General features: G+C 40.5%; 2 protein-coding genes and 1 non-coding gene across 3 annotated transcripts in view; 2 read left to right on the top strand and 1 right to left on the bottom strand.

Annotated features, from left to right (window-relative positions):
• The first annotated feature begins 354 nt into the window (after nt 1–354).
• tpx2 (TPX2 microtubule nucleation factor) lies at nt 355–16,859 on the top strand. The gene is made up of 17 exons (XM_059334006.1): nt 355–426; nt 1,117–1,253; nt 1,943–2,074; nt 2,560–2,680; nt 3,285–3,347; nt 3,557–3,664; nt 4,601–4,710; nt 4,814–4,962; nt 5,846–6,017; nt 6,124–6,262; nt 7,482–7,704; nt 13,546–13,641; nt 14,117–14,290; nt 14,374–14,520; nt 14,606–14,714; nt 15,466–15,632; nt 16,432–16,859. Exons 2-17 carry the CDS (start codon nt 1,142–1,144, stop codon nt 16,540–16,542), a joined length of 2,133 nt encoding a protein of 710 aa, XP_059189989.1. The 5' UTR covers nt 355–426; nt 1,117–1,141; the 3' UTR covers nt 16,543–16,859.
• Nucleotides 16,860–21,628: 4,769 nt separating this feature from the next.
• kiaa2013 (KIAA2013 ortholog) overlaps nt 21,629–22,412 on the top strand; it is a 38,089-nt gene continuing 37,305 nt past the window's right edge. The window contains exon 1 of the mRNA XM_059334143.1: nt 21,629–22,197. The gene's annotated coding sequence lies outside the window, so the exon portion shown is untranslated. The remainder of the gene's footprint in view (nt 22,198–22,412) is intronic.
• Nucleotides 21,756–21,942, bottom strand: LOC131972412 (U2 spliceosomal RNA). The gene has a single exon (XR_009394470.1). It is a non-coding gene; the product is annotated as a U2 spliceosomal RNA (small nuclear RNA).

The raw sequence follows: 22,412 nt of genomic DNA, 5'->3' as shown, positions 1-22,412 counted from the left end.
TTATTTACAGTCATTCATGTTGTGTACTGTCATAATAAATAATTACTGATAATCATGAAAGTTGAAATACAGATGCAAATAATAATAAAAACAAAGAAATGCCCCTAATCAGGTGCAGGGAAGCCAGCTCCCAGTTCAGGTCCAGGAGGCCTTATATATATATATATATATATATATATATATATATGTGTGTGTGTGTGTGTGTGTGTGTGTGTGTGTGTGTGTGTGTGCATCCACCGACACTTGTTATTGAACAACAATACGAATATGTGCTGATCACGTGGTCAGGCTAAAGGAAGTTGGCTTGTATCAGCCAATCAGCGGCCAGCGGATGATGAGGCTGTCAGCTATTGGCTGGTTCAAAAGGAGGACGGTTTGAGCGCTAACGACTGCAGTTTGGTTTGTGTTGGTTTGGACAGTCGGTCGGTAAGTCTGTACTTATTAATCATGTTACATCAGTTATTGTTTCCCTTTGTTGAGAGTCTACGTACACTAGCGCAGGTAGCCTCATGCTTGTAGTAGTTCGTGAAGTGTTGATTACAGTGGTAGTTACCGTTAGCTGATCATTCTACCCAATGCATGTTTATGAAGTGTAACGTTAGCTAGCAGTTAGCCAGGTTTCTCTTGGCCAAGTAGCCGTTAAAGAAGTAAGTCTGAGTCTCATCGCTACCAACTAGTTAAACGACAACTTTAGCCTACATTATACAGCACAGAATATAACTTTTTCCTATCGACAAAAGTAGAATTACTTTATGAAGCAGCTATATTCCAGCCTGCTCAAACACAACGCTTGCTCTCCGCTGTAATCTTAAGGTTAGTTGTTGAGAAGTGCATTGAGGAAACCTTTTAAAATTAAATTACATGATTAATCTATAAATGCATAGAGAGGGCACACACACAGTTGGTGAATTACGCATGCATGGATAGTGACCTAGTCAATCAGATAGTGATCCCCATGCACAGAGACGGAAAACGGAGACAGAATAACAGATTGTTTTAATATAGTCTAGCGTTGATTAAATTGAATAAATCCTTTTGTTTGGCTTTTTTGTCTTTCATTTGCTGAGCATAGACTTTACCACAAAGGTTGTTTTTAATTGAAGATGTCCTGTTTAGGTTGTCGAATAAAACACTTGAGATAATGGCCGAAAGAGACATCGGTGATACTAGTGACCGCTACGAATTTGACGCCCCGTCCCAGGTGGTGGACCTGGTTGAACTGGATAATGCCACAAACCAAGACGAGTGGTTTGGTGAGTCTGCATTCATCATTTTAATCTGTTTTGTCTGAGATGTTAATCTTACTCTTGAATTACACTGAATAGTTGTAACGGTAGTGAACATTTGCTGGTTTTGTATTTGACCGCTAACAATTAATCGTGGATTTCTACACTGTATGTGTGATCCTGCTAAGTTTAGCCTGACAGAAACATGCTCAGGACAGCTTTTGTTTAGAATGAAGTTGGTTCCTAAAGCCATTCAGCTCTGGCTTTACACTAATAAACGCCTAATTTCCACATAAACAAGTCCTGCAGTTAACGCCGCTTTGTGAAGCTGAGGTTTTGGTGCGATCAATCATAAATCAGATGTATGCTTGTTACAGCTATGCTGTCTGAGTTGAAGGGTTAACTTCGCCCCCTGCATTTTTTTTTTTTTTTTTTTTTAAGGCAAAATTTTGTTTGGAAGAAGCCAACCCCCTGGGCTTGTGATGGGGTGGCACACTATCAATGCAAATTTTACTATAGATCTTTACATTTTATGTAACTGCTATAAGAGGGAAACAGTGTACTTTGAGTTGTAACAAAAAACAAGTAGTATTTATAGAGATCTAAATGCAAAAAATTCAAACTGATAATGAAATGAAACTTGCCTATGCCGCAGCAATGTTAACCTAATTTGACAAAATCTGTGAAAACACTATTTCTGGACTGTTTATGTGCAGAACAACGGAGCAGTGGAGCTGATGGCCACCTTAAAACTCCTCTGAGGCCAGACGAAGCCTTCAGAAGAAGCCATGCAGCCAACCTGCCGAGAGCCGTTGTAGCTCCTCAAGTCAAGACAGACGAGCATGCTGGTTGGTTTTCATTTATTTAACCAATTACTGAAGTTGCACTTATTTTTTTGTTGGAGTTCTTGAAGAAATACTTGTTAGAAATACTCAGAATTGAGTATAAAACTCACCATGACATGGTGAAAAGTACCGTGCTACTCCACATGGATTTAAAGTGGTTACAATGTATTCTTGTTTTGACTTGGAGTGATGCAATCATCAAGTTGATGCTGCACCTATAAATCAATAATTCATTTGCAAAAACAAACTCTCTGCATTAAACAAAAACTGATCTGTTGTTCACATTAACCTTTCAATCATGACCGTTAGTTTCAGACTGACATGGTGTTCTCTCCTGTAGCCCATTGACTTTTTATTTGTTAATAGTTGTGTATATATACTATATTTTAAGCTGAGCTCTTGTGTGGTCCTCTCGGTTTGTCTGTATTGTGTTATTCAGTAAATTGACTTAATGACGTGAACATGATATCGGATCATTAATATTTCAGGACCTAGTACATCTACATCTCCACCTCCAAACCTGGTCACGTCCTGGGGTGCTGGATCTCCTGCTCGGACTGGTGCGCGACCAAAGAGGACATCAAATCAACCCCCTGCTGAACCACGCAGGTAAACTTCTTGTGATGGCTACTCCTGTACTACAGTGTGGAACTGTAGTACAAGAAAGAAGTGTGCTACACACTACATCAGATAAATCTGTTGCTTATTCAAATCAAAATTACGTTATTCATCCCCGAGGGGAAATTCAGTAACAGAAATTCATAACTCATAACATAATCACATTTGCTGATCCGGGCACATTGATGTGGGTAATAAGTTGCATCAAAACAGTTGACTGAATATAATACCATCTGGCAAAGTGGGCAATGTTTTATAGTGCTCTGCTTTAAGTTTAGCAGCTGGCTGTAAGCTGCGTTTCTGTCTCGTACATTCATTTTTGTATTGTTTGTGCACACATGGACATTTGTTTAGAAGTGCTTTCAGAGTGAAGACTACATCTTTCAATTTGCATATCAAGTAGAGTTAACTGGCCACAGGGAATGTTCAGCCTGTTTAGATGGTTTCTATAATGTCTGTGGCTCTGAGTTTTCTTGGTTTTGGTCTTGCAGACTACACATTTTACAGAATAGATGGAGCTTAAAATATTGAGATTACAGGGATGTTCTATCAAAAGGTGCTATTAAATTCCCTCACTTTAATTTATTTGTTTTAGGGTTTCAAAACGTAAAGAGATGACTAGCGGTCCAGCTTCACCACCATCAAAGAAACACAGAAAGTAAGTGCCTGTAATGTCCTGTTGTCTCCTCTTTTACAACAGCAAGTCCTCTGTACTTTAAAAGCCACTGAATATACTGTTTTGGACCAGTCTCAACACAGTAGTTTCTTTTTACAGAAAGCTTGAAATAGGAGACCTTGTCAGAGCCCCACTTTGTATAAACTTTTATTGTTTTTCTACAAGTTTTCAACTGAAATTGTTTGCTCTAGAACTCCTGTTGGACGAAAATCTACGAGTGTCATCCGCGGCAAGGGGCGGCTCAATACCAGGAATGACCCCAAGGCCATGGTGGCATCTTCCGCAACTGCAAACAAGGGGTGAGTCTATGACCAGTAAACCCAGTGTTTCATAATGAAAACCTGACTTTCCTGCAATCTGAATCTGCCCATGATGGGCGGCTCCTTTCTCATTACCTGTTAGTCACACAAATAACGTCTGTTCAAGGCAGGATCAATGTGAAGTGGTGACGCGGGAAGATATGTGACAGTCTCCAATTTATTGCCTCTGTTACTACTTCAGAAGTGGTACAGAGTCGGGATGGTAAATGGACCTGCACTTGTATAGCGCTTTTCTAGTCGCTTTGCGACCACTCAAAGCGCTTTACACTACAGACTGCGCTCATTCACCCTTTCACATACACATTCATACTGGTGGCAGAGGCTACCCTAAACGGTGCCACCTGCCACCATTGGGAATTCATTCACACACCGATGAACACAGCATCGGGAACGATTTGGGGTTCAGTATCTTGCTATGTAGGCTGCGACGGTCAGGGATCGAACCACCAACCCTTCGGTTGGGGGCCAACCGACTCTACCAACTGAGCCACAGCCGCCGGGGATCACTTGGTCGCCCCATTATGTCAGAGGCAGTCTGAAAGGGGCTAGAGACATTGTACTGGCAAGACTGTTTGAGGCAGGATTGTTGTGAACCGGAGGAGCTGGCAAGACGAGAAAGTGTGTATGTTGAGTAGAACCTCCACAGCAAGAAATGAAACGACATGCAGTCCCTCTGCCATCATTGCTTTGAATCAACTCGCTGCTGCCACCGCTTGTACACACACTCCTGCCATTTATTGTCTCCATACTGCCACTGAACATGCATACTGTGCTGTTTCCATCACTACAGTCTCCTCCCACTTCGTTCCAAGATGCAGGATTGCTATGTGAATGGACACAAATATGCTGCTGCTGCAGAATCTGTTTGAATGTCCTAATGCCACATGTTTTTTTGCTGCTGATCATTGTGTACAGGCCAACTGGATCTGAAGAACAGGAGCTGGAGCGCATCAGGAACCTCCAAAAAGAAGTTGCTCTGCATCGTAAGAAGAATGAAGCAAGCTACAAAGCTGCTTTGGCTGGCAGTGAGAAGACTCAACTTTTGCTGGCTAATAAGCTGTTACCATTTTAAAATGTCAGATGGTTGTTCTATTGGTTGAAAGAGTCATTAGGTCACTTGTATTTCAGATCCACCACCAAAGAAGATGGTCCTGTCAGCGACTGTGCCCAAAGAATTCCACTTCAACACAAACACTCGTGTTAAAGCAACCACTGCCTCCAACGCAGTCCACAAGGAAGTGGACTTTATCAGTCAGCTTCGCAAGCCCTCCTCCCCAGTAAGTACTACGTATACACTTTTTTTTTTTTTTTTTTTTTTTAAAGTGGTAATGCATTCTTCGGGACCACACTCCCAGCAATATCCAGTGCTTATTTGTTAACAAAAAACATGGCCAAATATGTCTTTGAAATAAAGGTTGTTGACCAAAATAAACTGATGACAACAAGGCATCACTGTCATTAAACATGAACTGATTCACTAAAGAAAATGTCTTTGGCAAAAAATGATGCAACTGTTTCATCTGATAATGATGAGCCAAAATAAGTGAAATTTTGACTAAAATTACATAAATGTGTTTTTTTTTTGATAGACTAGTCATCAGATTGTTAAACATTTCAGGTAGTGCAAAGGACATTTGACACAGGACAGGATCTGAAACACACAGATGTCAGCTGCTGGTTTGTAGTCCAAGTGGAGTCAACCCCACACTTATTATTGAGGCTTCAACTTCACCAATCAAAGTTTGCCACGTGATGCAAAGATGTTAAGTGGCTTCACAACCGGAAGCTAAGAACCATTAAACTCAACTTAAAAAAAAAAAAAAAAAGCAGAATAAAAATGACTTTTGTTTAGAGACTAAAACTAAGATGCCTGCCAACATTAGATGTAAATGGGGCCTATGTGCACACAACAGGCAGTAAATCAATCATCAGTAAAATTAAAATGCAAACATTAATAGATGGAGAAAAGTTTAAAAAAGTCTTGGCTTGAACAAATATTTATGGAAAACCTGATCAAGATTTTTTTTTTTTTTTTTGACACTGTTATGTTGCCTGCAGTTTAAGCTTTAATCTGTAGTTGTAATTATCGACGGTGAGCTGAGAGGAAAGTAATTAAGACATCCAAATAAAAAAAGACCCTTTTTTTACTTCTTTCTTAAGGCAAAGGCTTTGAAAGGTGCCACAGTGGCCAAACCCTTCAATCTGTCGACAAGCAACAAGAGAGAGGCGGGGGAGCCAGCTGCCTACGTGCCCATGGCTCAGCAGATAGAACAGTTCCAGAAACGAACCCCTGACCGCTACCATCTGCGGAGTCGCCAGAGCCGAGAGAAAGGTGTGCATGACAACTGAAGCTGCAATTGTTTTTAAAGGGGGTTAAAATGTGTTTCTTCAGTGCAATAGAGGCTTAAGTGTAACACGATCAAGTCTGTTTTTCTCAGGGCCATCTGCAGGAAAGGGTTATAGGCCAAAGCTCACCCAGCCTCACACCCCACACCTGATGACCCGCAAGAGGGGCCGGCCGGCAACTGTTAAGAGCCATGCTGAACTGGAGGCTGAAGAGGTGGACAGACTTCAAAAGTAATAACTTTTACTGCATTCATCCTTGTCTAAAACCATGTTTGTTTGTTTTTTACTGACAGTTGAGCTAATTTACTGTGGAATGTGCACAGATGTGAAAGTGGGAAGGTGCTAGGGATATAACGATTCACTCGACTCACCATTTCATCCAATTTCTGATACAGGGTTAATGATGCAATTTTCTCACCATTTCTTTTCTACAGTGAGCTTGCAGACAAATTATGACTGAAAAAAGATTCCTTTAATTCTCAGACAAAATGTTTTTTCTGAGGTAGGGTGTAACTGCAAAACCTTTGCGATGAATGCATATATAAAAATGAACGTAACTACAGTTGCATGCAGAAAGTATGAATTGGTATTTAAATTGTCAGTGCATGGAGTTTTTGTTTGGACAGAAGCCTGGGAGACAGTGGAGGCAGAAACAGGCTTGCTTCTCCAGTTTGCCAAATTCACCACTTAATAGCAGTGCATCAGGTGCATGTGCATCTGGCTTTTAATGAGAATGGGACATGATACTCGTGTATAATTTGATTGTTACCCCAGGAGGCTAAATACAACTCCTTTACTGATTGTGCCTTACTATGCGCCCAGAGTATGCACTCTGGAACTAGCAAAAGTGAGTTAATATTAGAGAATTTTATTAAGCCCTTAGGAAATTCTTATGCCACAGATGAGTTTTAAAAAAAAACACAACATGGATATAGAGTTGAAACTCATCCACTTAAATATACATATGTGAAATGTTTTTTTTAATTCTAATTGGAATAAAAAATGTAATGAGAAATTTAAGATGGCATATTATATAGAGACGAGTCTTTATTGCACTTACTATTGTAAAGTAAGATTTCAGATTGAAGTAATATTGTTCATGGTAGTGGTATTCTTGTTTGATGTTCAACTGTTCCAGCAGAAAGGGGAGTTCTTTTCTGAGACATCCTCCACTAAAGAGTCCAGTTCCGCTCAAAACAGGACAAAACAAACTTTCCTGATGAGCTCTGTCGTCTGCTGCCTTAATTCGGTTTTCTCTACACAGCCCTAAATCAAAATTTTGCATTGCAGGTCTTTATAGTCCATACATCAAAGTATCCATAGGACAGTAATATGACATATGATAATGATTTATAGTAGTGGGTGTCCACATCTTCCTCCTGATGATAACTGGGTTTGGCCTTTTGCTTCCGGACATTTGATGGGACCATTACATGCATTTTCTTGACAGGTTTAAGATCAGTGCCCTGGAGCTGAACAGGAAAATATTAGAAAGTGCAGAATGCCTGAAGAAGCCAGTCGTGAAGGAACCCACTGTACCTGAAGGCTTTGAGCTGCAAATTGAAAAAAGGCTCCATGACAGACAGGCCACCAAGAGGCCTCAGGAAGGAGAAGAGAAGCCACACACCTTTAAAGCTCAGCGTCTTCCCAAAAAGATCCTGGAAGGAGTAGTGGTGAGTTTAAATCTTGTAAAGCTTTGAAGGTTCTTTCCATGTACTATGTGTTTTGTTTTTTTTTTTTTTGTTTTTTAAAGAGGATTTTTTTTTTTTTTTTTTTTAACTCAAATTTTATTAATTTTTGGTATAAAACAATAGAAAACACAGCTCAGCGTCAGTGGGGTACATGTTCTTAGAAATAACACTCAAATGTCTCTGATATCAGAATTTTCGGTGGTGTCTCTGTATTGTGATTTGTAGTCTGTCCACTTTTCACATTTCTTGTCGAATTTTGCATGCTGGAGTCTCAATATATATGTGAGTCTTTCCATGTTGAGAATCTCTTCAACTGTGTCCAGCCAGTTCCTCAGAGTGGGAGGTTCCTCCCTATACCATTTCCGGGTGATTGCCTTCTTCGCCGCAGCCAATAGAATTTTAACCAGATATACGTCTTCATATTGTACATTTTCCCTCGTCAGATTACACAGATATAATATCTCACATGTCTTTGGTAGTTCATATCCCAATATTGTTTTCAATTTTACCCATACATCATTCCAATAATTTCTCATTTCCTTACATTCCCAAAAAACATGACTGTGACCCACATTCTGCTCCCCACACCGTCTCCAGCATGTTTGTTGTGTAGTTAAAAATTTGCTCTTTGTTTTGGGCGTAATAAAGAACCTGATCATATTTTTCCAACAAAATTCTTTCCACATCCTGGAGCTGGTGGTGGTTCGCTGTACATCACATATATTAATCCAGTCCTCTTCAGTTAATGCTGTTTTACTTTATTTTACCCATCTGTCTCTTATATATAATGTAGAGGTTCCTCTGTTCTTCTCTAGACCTTGGTACAGTGCTGAAATCACTCTTCCAGTATTGTTTCTATATGCATTACACAATGTTATAGTTACTTTATTCAGCTCCTGGGGAAGATCTGGTTTTATTTCTTTCTCAAAGAAGTCTCTAACTTGGTAATACCTATACTGATCGTGATCCTCCAGTCCATATTCCCTCTTCAGTTTTTGAAAGCTTTTAATTTTGCCCTGATCCATTATTGTGCATATTGCTGTAATTCCCTTGTTTATCCATTGTTCGTAAGTACTATCCATTACCCCTGGTTTGAATTTAGAATCACAAGCCAGCCAGCTCAGAATTTTGGTTTCCCGCTCTAAATTGTATTTTCTAATCACTATAAACCAGATTTCCAGAGTGAATGTCATAATTGAATCAAGCACATTCTTATATTTTTTAAATATGTCCCTGTTTGCAATCTTACTTTGGATATGGTATCCCTCATTTTTTAATTCAATATCTTTCCACCTTGCAGCATATTCAGGATCACACCAATACACCAAAGGTCGAATCTGTGCGGCATAATATTCTAAAAGGTTAGGTAAGGCTAACCCTCCTTTGTCTTTGGGAACCTGAAGAGTTACGTACTTTATCCTTGGCCGTTTTCCTCCCCAAATGAAACGAGAAATTTTTCTGTTCCATTCTTTGAATTGTGCTGTGGGAATTTCTATTGCTAACGACTGGAACAAGTATAAAATTCTCGGCAGCACATTCATCTTTATGATTTCTATCCTGGAACTAAAATCCAATGTCAGCGCTGACCATTTTTCCATATCTTTTTGAATTTCTTGATTAAGAGTCCCATAATTAATTTTGTACAGTTTTTTTAAGTGTCTACTAATAATTACTCCTAGGTATTTTATTGTTTTTGCTTTCCAGTTAAATTTATATGTTTGTTGAATAACTTGGGGTGGGGTATAGTTTATGGGTAGTACCTGTGTTTTTGTCACATTAAGTTTATAGCCTGACAAGTAGTAAAATGTATCCAGTCTTTCCATGAGTCTTGGAAGACAGACATCTGGTTGTTTTAGGCTGATCAACACATCGTCTGCAAAGAGCCTGATTTTATGTTCTGTGCCCTTCACCTCTATCCCTGCTATACCTTTATCTTCTCTTATTGCCTGGGCCAGAGGTTCGATGAAGATCGCAAATAGAGTTGGTGATAAGCAACAGCCCTGTCTAGTAGATCTTTCCAGTTTGAACCAGTTAGTGAGACTGCCATTTATTTTAATTCTCGCCTTCGGGTCTTGATGAAGTGTTTTTATAATGTCTACTGAGTCTGTATTAAAACCGAATCTTTCTAAACTAAGATATAAAAATTTCCAACTGACACTATCGAAAGCTTTTTCTGCATCCAAACTAAGCAGTAGTGCACTTTCTCCCCTTTTTTTTGTATTTCTTCAATTATATGTAATGTCCTCCTTATATTATCTTGCGTTTGACGTCCCTTGATAAAGCCACATTGATCTTCATTAATTAATTCTGTCATATAAGTTTCGAGTCTCTTAGCTAGGATGGTTGTATATATCTTATAGTCACAATTTAATATTGATATTGGCCTATAATTTTCACAGAATTCCTTGTCTTTCCCCTCCTTGGGAAGCACTGTGATTATGGCTTCTTTCCAAGAGGGGGGAATCTTTCCTTTTTTTTTTTTAAGGTTTCATTGAATGCAGCTAATAACATCGGAGCCAATTCCTTTTTAAACATTTTGTACCATTCGGATGGGAAGCCATCGCTCCCTGGGGCTTTATTTGATTTTAACTTATTAATGGCTTCTTCCAGTTCTTTTGCTGTGATATATGAATTTATACATTCGTTTTGTTTCTCTCCTATTGTTGGTAGATCTAGTGAACTTAAAAAGTTTCTTATTGATTCCTCATCTGCTGAGTCCGGTTGTGTATACAGCTTTTTGTAGTACTTTTCAAATACTTTTTCTATTTCTCCTGGCTCAAATTTTAGTGAATTGGTTGTGGGATCTCTGATTTTATGGATTGTATTCATGAGTTGCTGTTTCCTTATTCGCCTAGCTAGTAATTTTGTAGCTTTGGGGCCTGATTCGTAATACGTCTGTTTCAGAAATCTAGACTTCTTTTCCACTTCTTCTCCTAATATCTCATTCACTTTTGTCCTCGCTTCCTTGATTTGTTGAAGTAAACCTGCATCATTTGAGTCTTTATGTTGTTGCTCTAATTTTTTAAGCTCTTTGATCTTCGTCTGATATAAATTCAATCTAGCTTTCTTGTTGTATGCTGCTCGAGATATTAGTTTCCCCCGCATAACTGCTTTCATGGCATCCCAAAGAGTAGTAAAATCCACCTCCCCATTGTCGTTTTCTTCCCTGTATGTATTTATTTCTGTTTTGACCTCCTCCACAAATCCTGGATTATTTAGTACACTAACATTCATTCTCCATACTGTATTCCTTTTCCTGCTGTTCATATTTAATGTCAGATGGAGAATACTATGATCTGACTTGAAGTCTGCTACACCTATTTTACACTCTTCTATTCTATATATATCTGCCGTATTCGTGAAAAAATAATCTATCCTCGTATAAACTGAGTGAGGGGCTGAATAGTGTGTGAAGTCCCTCTCGAATGGATGTAGTTCCCTCCAGATATCTGAAATTCCCAGCTCTGTTAATACAGTATTTAAGTATCGGGACACTTTATTTTTACACTAGTTGTGTCCAAATTGTGATTCAGTGTAATGTTAAAGTCCCCTCCACATATCAGTATCCCTTCTATTTCTTGAACAACTTCAAATAAATTCTTGAAAAAAATTCTTATCACTGTCCGGAGGTGCATAGACATTGACGAGTTTAACTAATTGATTTTCAATTTTCCCCTTAACCAATATATATCTTCCTTCATCTTTCATTTCCTTTAAGGTCTCAAATTTTATTGTATTTGAAATTAAAATCATTACCCCCCTTCTCCTCCCATTTTTGTATGAGCTATAGTATGTATTTTTAAATCCCAGTTTTTTATATTTTTCGTGCTCCTGATCCGATAAATGTGTTTCTTGTAGAAAACTAACCTGTGACCTTTTCTTTTTTTAGTTTTGCTATTACCTTCCCCCTTTTCATTGGGTTATTTAACCCGTTCACATTCAGAGACACCACTTTAAGCTGACTATGTTGCATCTCCTCCAATCTTCAGATTTTCCCCTTCCCTCCCACTGACACCTGCAGCTCTAACAACAATATGAACTCTAACTCCAAAACAATGCTTCCGATAACACCGGGCCTCTTTAATCATGCCCGTACCCCTGTTGGAAGGAGAGGGGAAGATCCCCCAGTAATGGTGGGGCCCCTCACTAGAGGTAGATAGAGGTCCTGCATAGAGTCCCCCTTGCCTTCTAGTCGTGTCCAACATTTCTCTGCATTCCCACTCTACCAGTCAGACTAGAACGTATGAAAAGCCTAGTAGTGGAAGGCAAGCCATAGCCTGGCATACGAACTCTGTATATAACAATAAGTAAAAGGATGAACAAACAAGATCTCCTGGGGTATTGCAATGACTTAGTCTTTTTTTCCCATCCGTTTTCCCCCAACCCTGATATTATCTTAAGGATACATTACCACAGAACCAGCCTTTGTGTTTATGAACATAAATAAATGAATAACTATAATGGCCAATAATAAAAATAATAAAAAATGTCTTTTTCTCTCACCACTTTTTATCTCTTGAATGCCTGTTCATTAACATGTCGAACTATACAGATAGAATATGTTTGTGATTCATACTTATTTTAAGATGAAACCCTATTCACGTCTGCACCTCCCCGTTTCAATCAAATGTTTTCTCCATCTTCGGCTCTCCGAAACTCCTGCAGCTTTCCTCTTGCGCGTTGAGTTAATCCACCGTGCGCCCCTGGTTCGCAGACGCGTTGCCACCACGATGCCGCCTGTATTCGCTCCTCCATCGTGCGCCCCTCGTCCGCTTCCTTCATCTGCGCATCCATTCCCCTTTTCCTCATCTCTTTCGCTGCCTCTTGCGCGCTGTTGTAGAGCCGAGGTCCGTCGGTCCAGTGGATTCTAATCCTGGTCAGGGGCGTTTGGAACCGAATGCCTTTAGCCTTGAGGGTCCTTTTAATCTCCATATAGGCTCTGCGTTTTTGAACCACCTCGGCCGCGTAATCGTTGTCGAAGAACAGAGGTGTGTTGCCAAGTTTAATCCGTTTTTGCCGAGCTTTCTTTAATATCATCTCCTTGGTGTCAAATTGGAGAAAGTTTATGATGATGGACCGCAGTGTCTCACCAGGACCGGGTCTCCTCGCTGCCGCTCGGTGTGCTCGTTGAATTAGCAGGTTGGTCAGCTCTCTCTGTAGTAGCTCCTCGACAAAACTGGTGACCGAGTCCCCCTCCGAGCCCTCCGGGACTCCGAATATCCGCACGTTGTTCCTCCTGGACCTTCCCTCAAGGTCGGTTAGCTTCTCCTGTAGCTTTCTCTGTTCACGGAGTGTTGTCAACAGAGCGTCTTTAGCTTCCATGTTGAATGACTCCAGTTCCTCGATGCGTGTTTGTGCCTCGTTAAGACCTTTTTTCTGGTCCTGTAGTTCGTCACTGTTTGCCAATTTTAAAGAAGATGTTAACAACAAGCTTAAGTCAAACTCCTGTTTGAAGCTCTTGTCGAGTGCCGTTATGTCGTTTTTCAGTTCACGGATTTCTTTAGTGATGTCTGCCAGATATTTGTATAGTTCTGGCGTATCGTTTTTGGCTAGTGCTTCGCCGCCATTTCCCCCTGCTTCGCTGCTTGCCTCCATTACGAAACTCTGCTTCTTTTCCTGTTTTTTCAGATTTTTTCGGCTTTTCTGTCGGGTTCCCCCACTCGTCCCTCTTAACTTCTATTTGAATTCGGTTTATCGTTAGTTGGTGGGGGGTTTATTTGTCTTCGACTGGTAGGAGCTGCAAACTACGTCGCCATTCCTCTCGTCTCCAAACCGGAAGTCCATTAAAGAGGATTTTTAATTTATTTTTTGTCATGTCTACAGGGTTTGCCTGAGAAGAAAGTTCTGCAACCTACTGTGCCGGAGTCTCCAGCTTTCGCCCTTAAGAAGAGGGTTCATCTAGAGACCAAGGTGGAGGAAGTAAGTGCACATCTGCTTGTCTTTAATGGGCTAGTTCAGGATTTTGGACATCAAGTTGTATGAAATACTTGCCAGTAGTGTAGTGGATGTAACTCAATTGGCTTACTTTCCAAATTACGATGTGGGACTTCCGGACAGTTGCGATCGTAGAATAGATGGTTCCTGCAAGCTGGTCACAAAATCCCATGGGTTTACTCCACAAAACTGCGTTTTCACTAAAAGGTCACCCATTCCACCACACAACGATGGTCCACGTACATATCAGAAACGGGACCGACCAGAACTCTGACACCGGAGCTCAAATCAAACAGTCATTATCACATCAAAGCTTATACCTTTGCATCTACTACTCTACTGGCAAGTATTTAATGCAACTTGATGTCCAAAATCCTGAACTATCTTTTTAATACAAAGATGGACATCTTGACTTTTATTGAAACTAAGGTAACTGATCTCCCCGCCTTCTTTTCCTTAGGTAAAACGGCCCTCACCAATTAAGGCCCCCCCGGTGCCTCATTTTGGCCTCCCCTTTCAGCCCCAGTTACAAGAGAACCACCAGGTGGAAGTTTGTCCTTTCTCCTTTGAAGAGCGTGATCGGGAGAGGAGGGCACTGAAAGAGAAGAGGCTCGAAGAGATGCGAAATGGAGAGGTAGAATTCTACTATCAGAACCTGTGCCCCTAGACGTCCACAAAAAAAGATGCACACATTAAATCGAATTATTGTTTTCTAAGGTACAACAGTTCAAGGCCCAGCCACTGCCAGACTTCGACTCTGTGGTTCTCCCTGAGAAAAAGAAGCTTGAGCCCACAAAGCCTGAACCTTTTAGACTGCTACTGGATGAACGGGGAGCTGTGAGGAACACTCGCTTTGAACAGATGGTACGATACAATCGCCTCGTTGTTTAATACTCAATGATCAATTTTACCTTGAAATCCAATCCAAACATGACATCTATGCTTGTAGGTGAAAGAAGAGCAGAAACAGGAGGAAATGGCAGTATTCAAAGCCAGGCCCAACACAGTCACTCATAAAGAGCCCTTCCAACTGAAAAAGGAGCCCCGGGCTGCAGTGGGTAAGTCTAACACGCAGAGCTGCACCACAAATCAATGACCCAAAAGATGCCTCCAGATCATAAGAAAGTAGCTTTTGGTTCACTGAAGTAGGAAGCAAAGTCGAAACATAAATGGCTATAGTCTTCTAGAAAATTCCTGGACCAAGTTGTTTTTTTTTTGTTTTTTTTTTTGTTTTGTTTTTCCTCCTTCACCAACTTTTTATGATTGAAATGTTATCTATAGGGTTAGCAGGTGGGGCTAAGTTGGTAAGAGGTGTATGTTGGGCAATTACAGCAGTTGGCATAATGAGCTAATTGCCAAAACTTGGATGGTACTCAACCCTACTCCCAAGCAGTATCAAGCACTGAATACGGTCTATGACTATTGAAAGCAATTCTACAATGTTGTTGTAGCAGATGCTTTTATCCAAAGAGATGTACATTTGAGAGTTAATACAACACAAGCAAAGCTGAAGTCAAGAGACGACACATGAGTAAGAGCCATGGGTTAAGTTGAGTCATAAGGGTTAAGTGCCTTTAGGTATTGCGTGAGGACACGGCTAATTCACAAATTAATTCACTTATCTGCTCAATATTCATCCAACATACTTATTTTATACAAACTTCCTGCAGTACAGATATTTCATTAAACCATAACAATCTTAAATGTCCAAGTAAAATTTCACCAAGTCAGGGGTTGTCATTTTACTCAATAGTAGAAAAGGATGTTAGAGGTTGGAATCACTGCACTAACGAATGATTTCTCTCTCAGTTGTGGAGGCCTTTGAGCTGTCGACAGAGCGGCGGGCCCGGGAGCGGCAGGAGTTCGAGCGGCTGGCCAGTGAGAAGGAGGCTTTTAGGATGCTCATGGAGGAGGAGCAGAGACGAGAGGAGGAGCATCGGGACAAGGAGCAAATTGCCAAGATGCGGCAAGAACAGGTAACTTCAAAACGCAATAATGCATGTCATGAATCAAATGAGTGAGGACACCTCATTGCTGATGTGGTGGCCGTTGAGCTATGTACTGATCCAGGACTGATCCAGGCAGGTTCCATGCTGGTTGATTCAGTGTGAATATGACACAACCAGGGTTGATTAAAACCGGACTGGGACCATTTGTCATTCGTAGCAACTGACAGTGCACAGTTGTAGCCCACACAGTAAACAATACTGTTTACAGCCATACTGAAGATAAACAACTGGTTTGAACAACATGGTAATGTAGCGTTGCTCCGCTGTCAGACAACGGCACTCGGAAAGTGGAAGTACTGCGGTTGATGCAGGACATCAGTTGAATCGGCCATCCTTTTATCCTTTTTATTATGGTAAAGTGAGGGAAATATGTATTTCAGCTCTTAGGTTTCTTTAATCCTTTTTGTAGAATGAAATGCAAACATCCATAGCACCATGCAGTCAAAGATTATAAATGTATTCTGTAGACAGAAGGGCGAAAGGTTAATGAGTGGTAATTAATACTTGATGTAAATCTGTAGTGTCTGGGTCATCTGGCTTCCTTCCACAGTCCAAAGGCATGCAGTTTAGGCTTAATTGGTGAATGAGAGTTTGAATGTTTGTGTCAGCTGTCAGTAATGGTCTGAGACGTGTCCAGGATGTACCCCGGCCAATGTCAGCAAGATTTTTTATATATAATCTAATTCTGTAAAACGATCAGACTTTGTGGAAAATGCATGTTTGCAGTTTATAACAATGTGTCTGACATGGGTTTCTTCTTCTGCAGGTTCACATTGCTCAACCCATCAGACACTACAAACCTGTAGTAGTGAAGAAGAGTGAAGTTCCTCCCACAGTTCCCCAGTCACCAAACTTCTCTGACCGTTTCCGCTTGTGATCAGCCGGCCTCATTTAACTCTATAAATTGTGCATATTTACAAGTGTTTTTAATTTTTTTTTTAAATCTGATCTTTACATCTTCGTCTTGTTAGTCTGTAGAATACTGCCTTCGAAGTTCAAATGACTGAAGCTCTTTTCAGTTCCATGTTGGGCTTTAGTGTGACCAAATGCTATAAACTCATTCTCTCACCTTTCCATCTTAACAAAGAAAGCAACTTATACATTGTGTTCAGTGTCTTTCTCGCCCATACATTATTTACTTTATTTACTTATGTAACTTTTATGTATCTTTTAAATAAAGGTTTTCAAATGTGATGACTGTTTGTTTTTAAAATTCAGACAGAACTTAACTCTGCTGTAATTATAACCGTATAACACATGGAACTTTACCTCAATATGTGGTATGTTATGGCAATTCCGTTTGCGAATATGCAAGGATGGATAAGGTGAGCTAATTGCCCCACAGCCCAAGGTGGTTCCAGGTTAAGGGCCTTGGAGCAACAGCTGGAACATTACTGATGCCATGTTTTTCCGGGTTTAAATCAGGCAGCAACCTCCAGGTCTGAGCAAGGAGGCAAACCAGGAAGTGCCTTAAGCTGCATTCTACCGAAAATCAAATGAGAACTTCTCACTTGATTTATTATCTCAGAATTTTTTTTTGTAGGACACTGGTCTCAATCGCTAGTAAAAAATCAGGTGTAGAGAGGTGTGTAGTCAGTCATCAGATCCCTCTCCTCCTCCACAGTCCAGATATGGGCTGCATCCCATGTCGTCTATTTCGCATCCATGCGTCCCTCACTTGCGCCGTTCACTTGCGTCTTAGTCCCGCCCACCGGGGATGCATGGAGAGACGCAAGTGAGGGAAGCGAGGAGAGGGGAAACGATTTAAGAGACATGAGACGTCCTTCCCTCCGAAGCGTCACGTGAAGCGACGTCCGTTTCTAATGACGGCGGCAGCGGATCACAGCTGGATCAGTTGTCAGTCGCTTTAACAGCTGGAGACATGCACTGATAAGTGTTTTCTCTGTTTAACAAACACCTGCACATGAATAACAACCTCCATTGTGTATTTATACTGTGAACTGTGTCCAGCTCAGGGGCACGGGAATGTCTTTATATAATTTATTAATTATTATTTGCTGCTGTATTAGGACAACTATTAGGGCCAAGTATGGCAAAAAAAAAAAAATACGGACCCGGGGGAGGGGGGTAATACTGGTCCATGCCTCACTGGGTCCGTCCGGTGCCACACACACACACACACTTCAAAAAGATGAATAAAGATTCCATAAACCCGGCTCCATGGCACGCGTAAAGACGCATCACATGAGGATGACCGTGAGGAATGAAGGCTGGGAACAATAAACCTGCTGCTGTGAAAAAAGTTTAGACGAACGTTACACTGTAACTGTCAACAAGAAGCAGAGGAGGTCTGAAAGAGAGCGCTCCGTGTGAACGCGAGGAGGAGGGGAGCGTCAGTCGGATCATTCTGATAAAACACCTTAAACAGAGCGAGTGATGGAGAAGAAGAGACATCCCGCAGGTAGAAAGGAATGAAATGTGGTGATGTCATAACATCACCTCATGTTATCTGTTTTTAATCATGCCATGGTGGCTGGGTCCCTCTCTCCTGGGTTCCTATTTATTTATTCATTTATTTTTTTCGTATATTGCCCTAATACGCCGTCGTAGTAGACGATCCTGGTGATAAATTAATTATTTAATATACCAGAACATGATTGTGTCCGCTGAACACCGGCCAATATTTTATTAGGTTAGATGATGAAGGTAAAATGTAAATTATGTCACTCAGTAATGATCAGCCTCGCGTGGTACTGATGAAAATGACAAACAATGTAAAAGTGTTTCTTGCTGACGGACAGACTCTCATACTCTCTACTGTTTTTTTTTTTTACTTTAATAATATCCATAATAAATCTGTACGGTGGAAAAAACAGATCACGAAAAGGAAAAAAAGGAAAATAACTTCTAGAGCGATCTTTCTCTTAATTTATTATAAATGTAGAAATATGTTTGTGGTGTTTTTGTTGTTCAGAGTCACAATAAAACAGATTTTAATAACATGGTGAATCATATAAATAAAATATAAAACTTGTGGTGACACACTTTAGTTTAATCTGTGATCTGTCTTCACTCCGGTATGAAACTACAGCGATGTTGCGATGTATAACATCAGTCCGATCAGCTGCTGCGTCTATTCAACGAGTCAGGGGGCGGGGCCACCGCTAAAAGACTTCCGCATAGGATTCTCTCGTGTATCCTCGCTTGTGCCTCCTCCGATATGCCTCCTCTATCCTCTATCCTCTATCCTCCGATGACAAATAAGAGCTTTGGGCATAGACATATATACATATGCTGTGTTCCAATACCCATACTTACCGTACTCACTGTACTTAGCTTGAGTACGCAGGGTGTTCCGATTCCGATCGCGGTGAAAAGAAGTGTACCTAAAGGACCCGGATGTTGTACTCATAACGGTCAAAACGCTGAGTGTGGAACGATGTACACTATACGCACTCAACGGCTGCCATCTTGTCTACGTAGCGGAAGAGGCGGAGCCAGGCAGAGCCGCTCGGCTCGAAAAAATGTTTGTAATGGCGGCCGACGACGCCGGCGCATTTTCCACATTTGCTGCGTTAATGGAGCCATATTGCCGGATTGTAGAAGTAAAGATTAAACAACACAAAGGATAATTTTTTCGCCGTTTAAAGCCGGAAGTTTTTCGCGGGTGACGAGCCGCGGCGGCCGTCGCGAGCGTCATTTCCGGTAAGTGCACCACGGAGTATTAGATTTGGAACAACACTCACCTGCTGAAATCTGTGTACCTTGTGAGTGCGGATAGTGTACTGCATTTAAGTGTACTCATGGAAGTATGGGTATTGGAACACAGCAATAGACTCCGCATTGAGTGCTGAAGCGTACGTCAACGTCGCCGCCATCTTGGATGTGGCAAAGTGCAGAAGCGGAGACAGCGAGAAGATGCCTCATTCATGTGCTGCATGGAAATGTACCAACAGATTTACAGTACAAACCCGATCGCATGGCCTTACCTTTCACAGGTAAGAATCAAAAAATACTTTTGATTGTATCTGGCTATTATAACGTCATTTTACGAACAGAATTTGCTGATTTTGGCTAATACTATGAAGTCCCGCGCATAATACTAATAAGATTTATTCATCCCCGAAGGGAAATTCGGTTGTCACAGCAGTCCGGTATTCAAGTACAATAAAATACAATAGAATAAAATAAAATACTGAGGTAGCATAAATAAAAAACAACAATAGAAAAAACACTGGATAGAACAAGGACACTTAAGAAGTTAAAAAAGCAGATCAGTTGGTAGGTTGGCAAGATGATGGTAATTATAATTATACTGATATGATGGCAGCAATGCTATAGTGACTAGACGGTATATAATTATAATAATAGTACAGTATATAATATAAAATATATCTAATAATAAATAGTAAAAATATAAAATAAAATAATTATAAATAAAATAGTATGATATATAATATATAGTATGATATATAATATATAAATATATAATAATAGTAATAGTAATAATAATAAATAAGGCCGGTATAATAATAATAGTAGTATATTACAGTATATAGTAATAATAATAATAATAATAATAGTAATGTCAGCAACAGTACATATAATAATAATAATAATAATAAATAAAAATAATAATAATAATAGTAACTTAATAGTAACTTGCACACACACACACAGACTGCAATTGTATAGCTGTATAGATATGTATTCTCATCAATGCCCCCTGTGTAGATATACTGTATGTTCATCAATGTGAATATAAAAACTGTTCTGCCCTCTGTCTCTCTCTCTCTCTCTCTCTGTGTGTGCGCGGCGCTGACTCGCCCACTAGGCAGCCTCTTGGTAATTACGTCTCGCAAAGTTGTGTGCAAAGCGCCGGTCAATTTACGTGCACGTGTACTGGTCCTATGAAAAACAGTGAACACCGGACATTCTCGTGAATTTATAAAAAAGCCCCGGACAGGACGTAAAAAGTGGATATGTCCGGGCAAAAGAGGACGCTTGGTCACCCTAAATATAAGGAGTAAACATTTATAATCATCACTTTAAAAGTTACATACTTTGTTTTTGGTGCCTATTTGTTTCCCAGATATATTAGTGTGTGTGTGAATGGGTGAATAAGAGGCATTAACTTAAAGCACTTTGTAGAAAGGCGCTTTATGAAGTTCAGTCCGTTTACTTTCATTAGTTTACAGGCAGATTTGCCACATCCAATATGGCGGCCGCGCTGACGTATTGCAGCAACGGACCAACCGGCTCAATGCGGAGTCTATGTATATATGTCTATGGCTTTGGGACGGTCTTAAAGATGGCGCCCGCGAAAGAACTTCCGGTTCAAGCGAGGATAGAGGATAGAGGAGGCGAACATTAAGAGCTTTGGCATGCAGCCATGGGCTGTGTCCCAATGTCAAGGAAGGATGCTCAAACGGCTGGATTTGAAGGATGCCACGTCATCGACATCCGCCGAAGGACTGTCCCAATGTCGAGGATGCTCCGGAGGACAGAGTCCTTCTTCTGCCCAAATTCCAAGGATGCATGTGTGTATCCTCCGTGCGCTCCCATTACCCATAAAGCATTGCGCACACCGGTCTACCGGGAGATTTAAAAATGGCGAGCGTAGAAACAGCGACGCTAGTGGCGCAATATGTATTTAAATAAGTATTTACAGTTTACACTGAATGTTGTCACATAACTTACAAATCGTGTGTTCAAAGTCAAGCAAAAACATAAACATAAACAAATGCCAGAATATTTGTCTAAAGATAATAAACGTCATCTTGATACATTGCCGGTTAAGTTAATTAATGCCGTCTCAGTCGCTAAAGTTGTTTATTAATTTATATGTGTCCGATGATGATGTACTATGTGCAACTGTGCCATTCAGAAAGTTATACATTTCTTGATTGTGTTTACAGGGACCGAAAGTCCGCTATTATCCGTTATTGTTATTTATAAATAACTGTTATTGTACTGTACTGTAAAATAAAATAAAAAAAATCACAGAATATATTTCCATGATGAATTATGCGCCGCTGCATTCATGACACTAAGTAGCGGCCGAATTCAGCCAGGATCAGTTAAATATTCAGGTTTAATCCACTTTATGGTTTTTACTTGATAAATCGTGGAGATTCAACCTTAAAGCATCTTCTTCCATTTTCACAAATATGTGTCAGAGTGCTGATGCCAGAGACACATTCATGTCGTGAACTGATTTTGAAATTGCGGCGCTGGATTTATTTATTTATTTTTTATTAAACTGATAAGAACAGATACTACACTTGATCTTAGCCAAAGGTCCGAGAGCGGCGCTGAAGTTAAGCAGGACGTCCAATTACGCAATGACGCACAGCTGCACACTCCGAAGGCTGTCCCATTTGTGCATTACACCAGTCAAAGGAAGGACTCTTGCCTTGCCTTCGGAGGACCCGACTCTGAAGGAAGGATCCTACCAAGGAAGGATCCTTGACATTGGGACACAGCTATGGTCTGCTCCCCGTATCGGAAACAAGATGGTGACGAGTGTAACGCTGAACTTGGATGCTTCCAACGGGCCACAATCCAATGGGTGAGGTCACGGTCACTACGTCCATTATTTATATGGTCTATGGTTTAAATCTAGTTTTATCGTGCATATACATTATACTTTAGTTGTTTTTTTTTTTATTCTATCCTGCTCACATGAATAATCAGTCGCTCTGAACCTGTCTTGCCGGGTCCGATTTGCACAGGAGCCTTGGACCCCGCTGATGCCTGACAGGTCTAGTTAAACATTTGCTATTT

The sequence above is a fragment of the Centropristis striata genome, chromosome 5, assembly GCF_030273125.1.
Source record: "Centropristis striata isolate RG_2023a ecotype Rhode Island chromosome 5, C.striata_1.0, whole genome shotgun sequence".
NCBI classification, from domain to species: domain Eukaryota; kingdom Metazoa; phylum Chordata; class Actinopteri; order Perciformes; family Serranidae; genus Centropristis; species Centropristis striata.
Note: the sequence above shows the minus strand (reverse complement) of the source record. Positions and strands in the feature narration are given on the sequence as shown.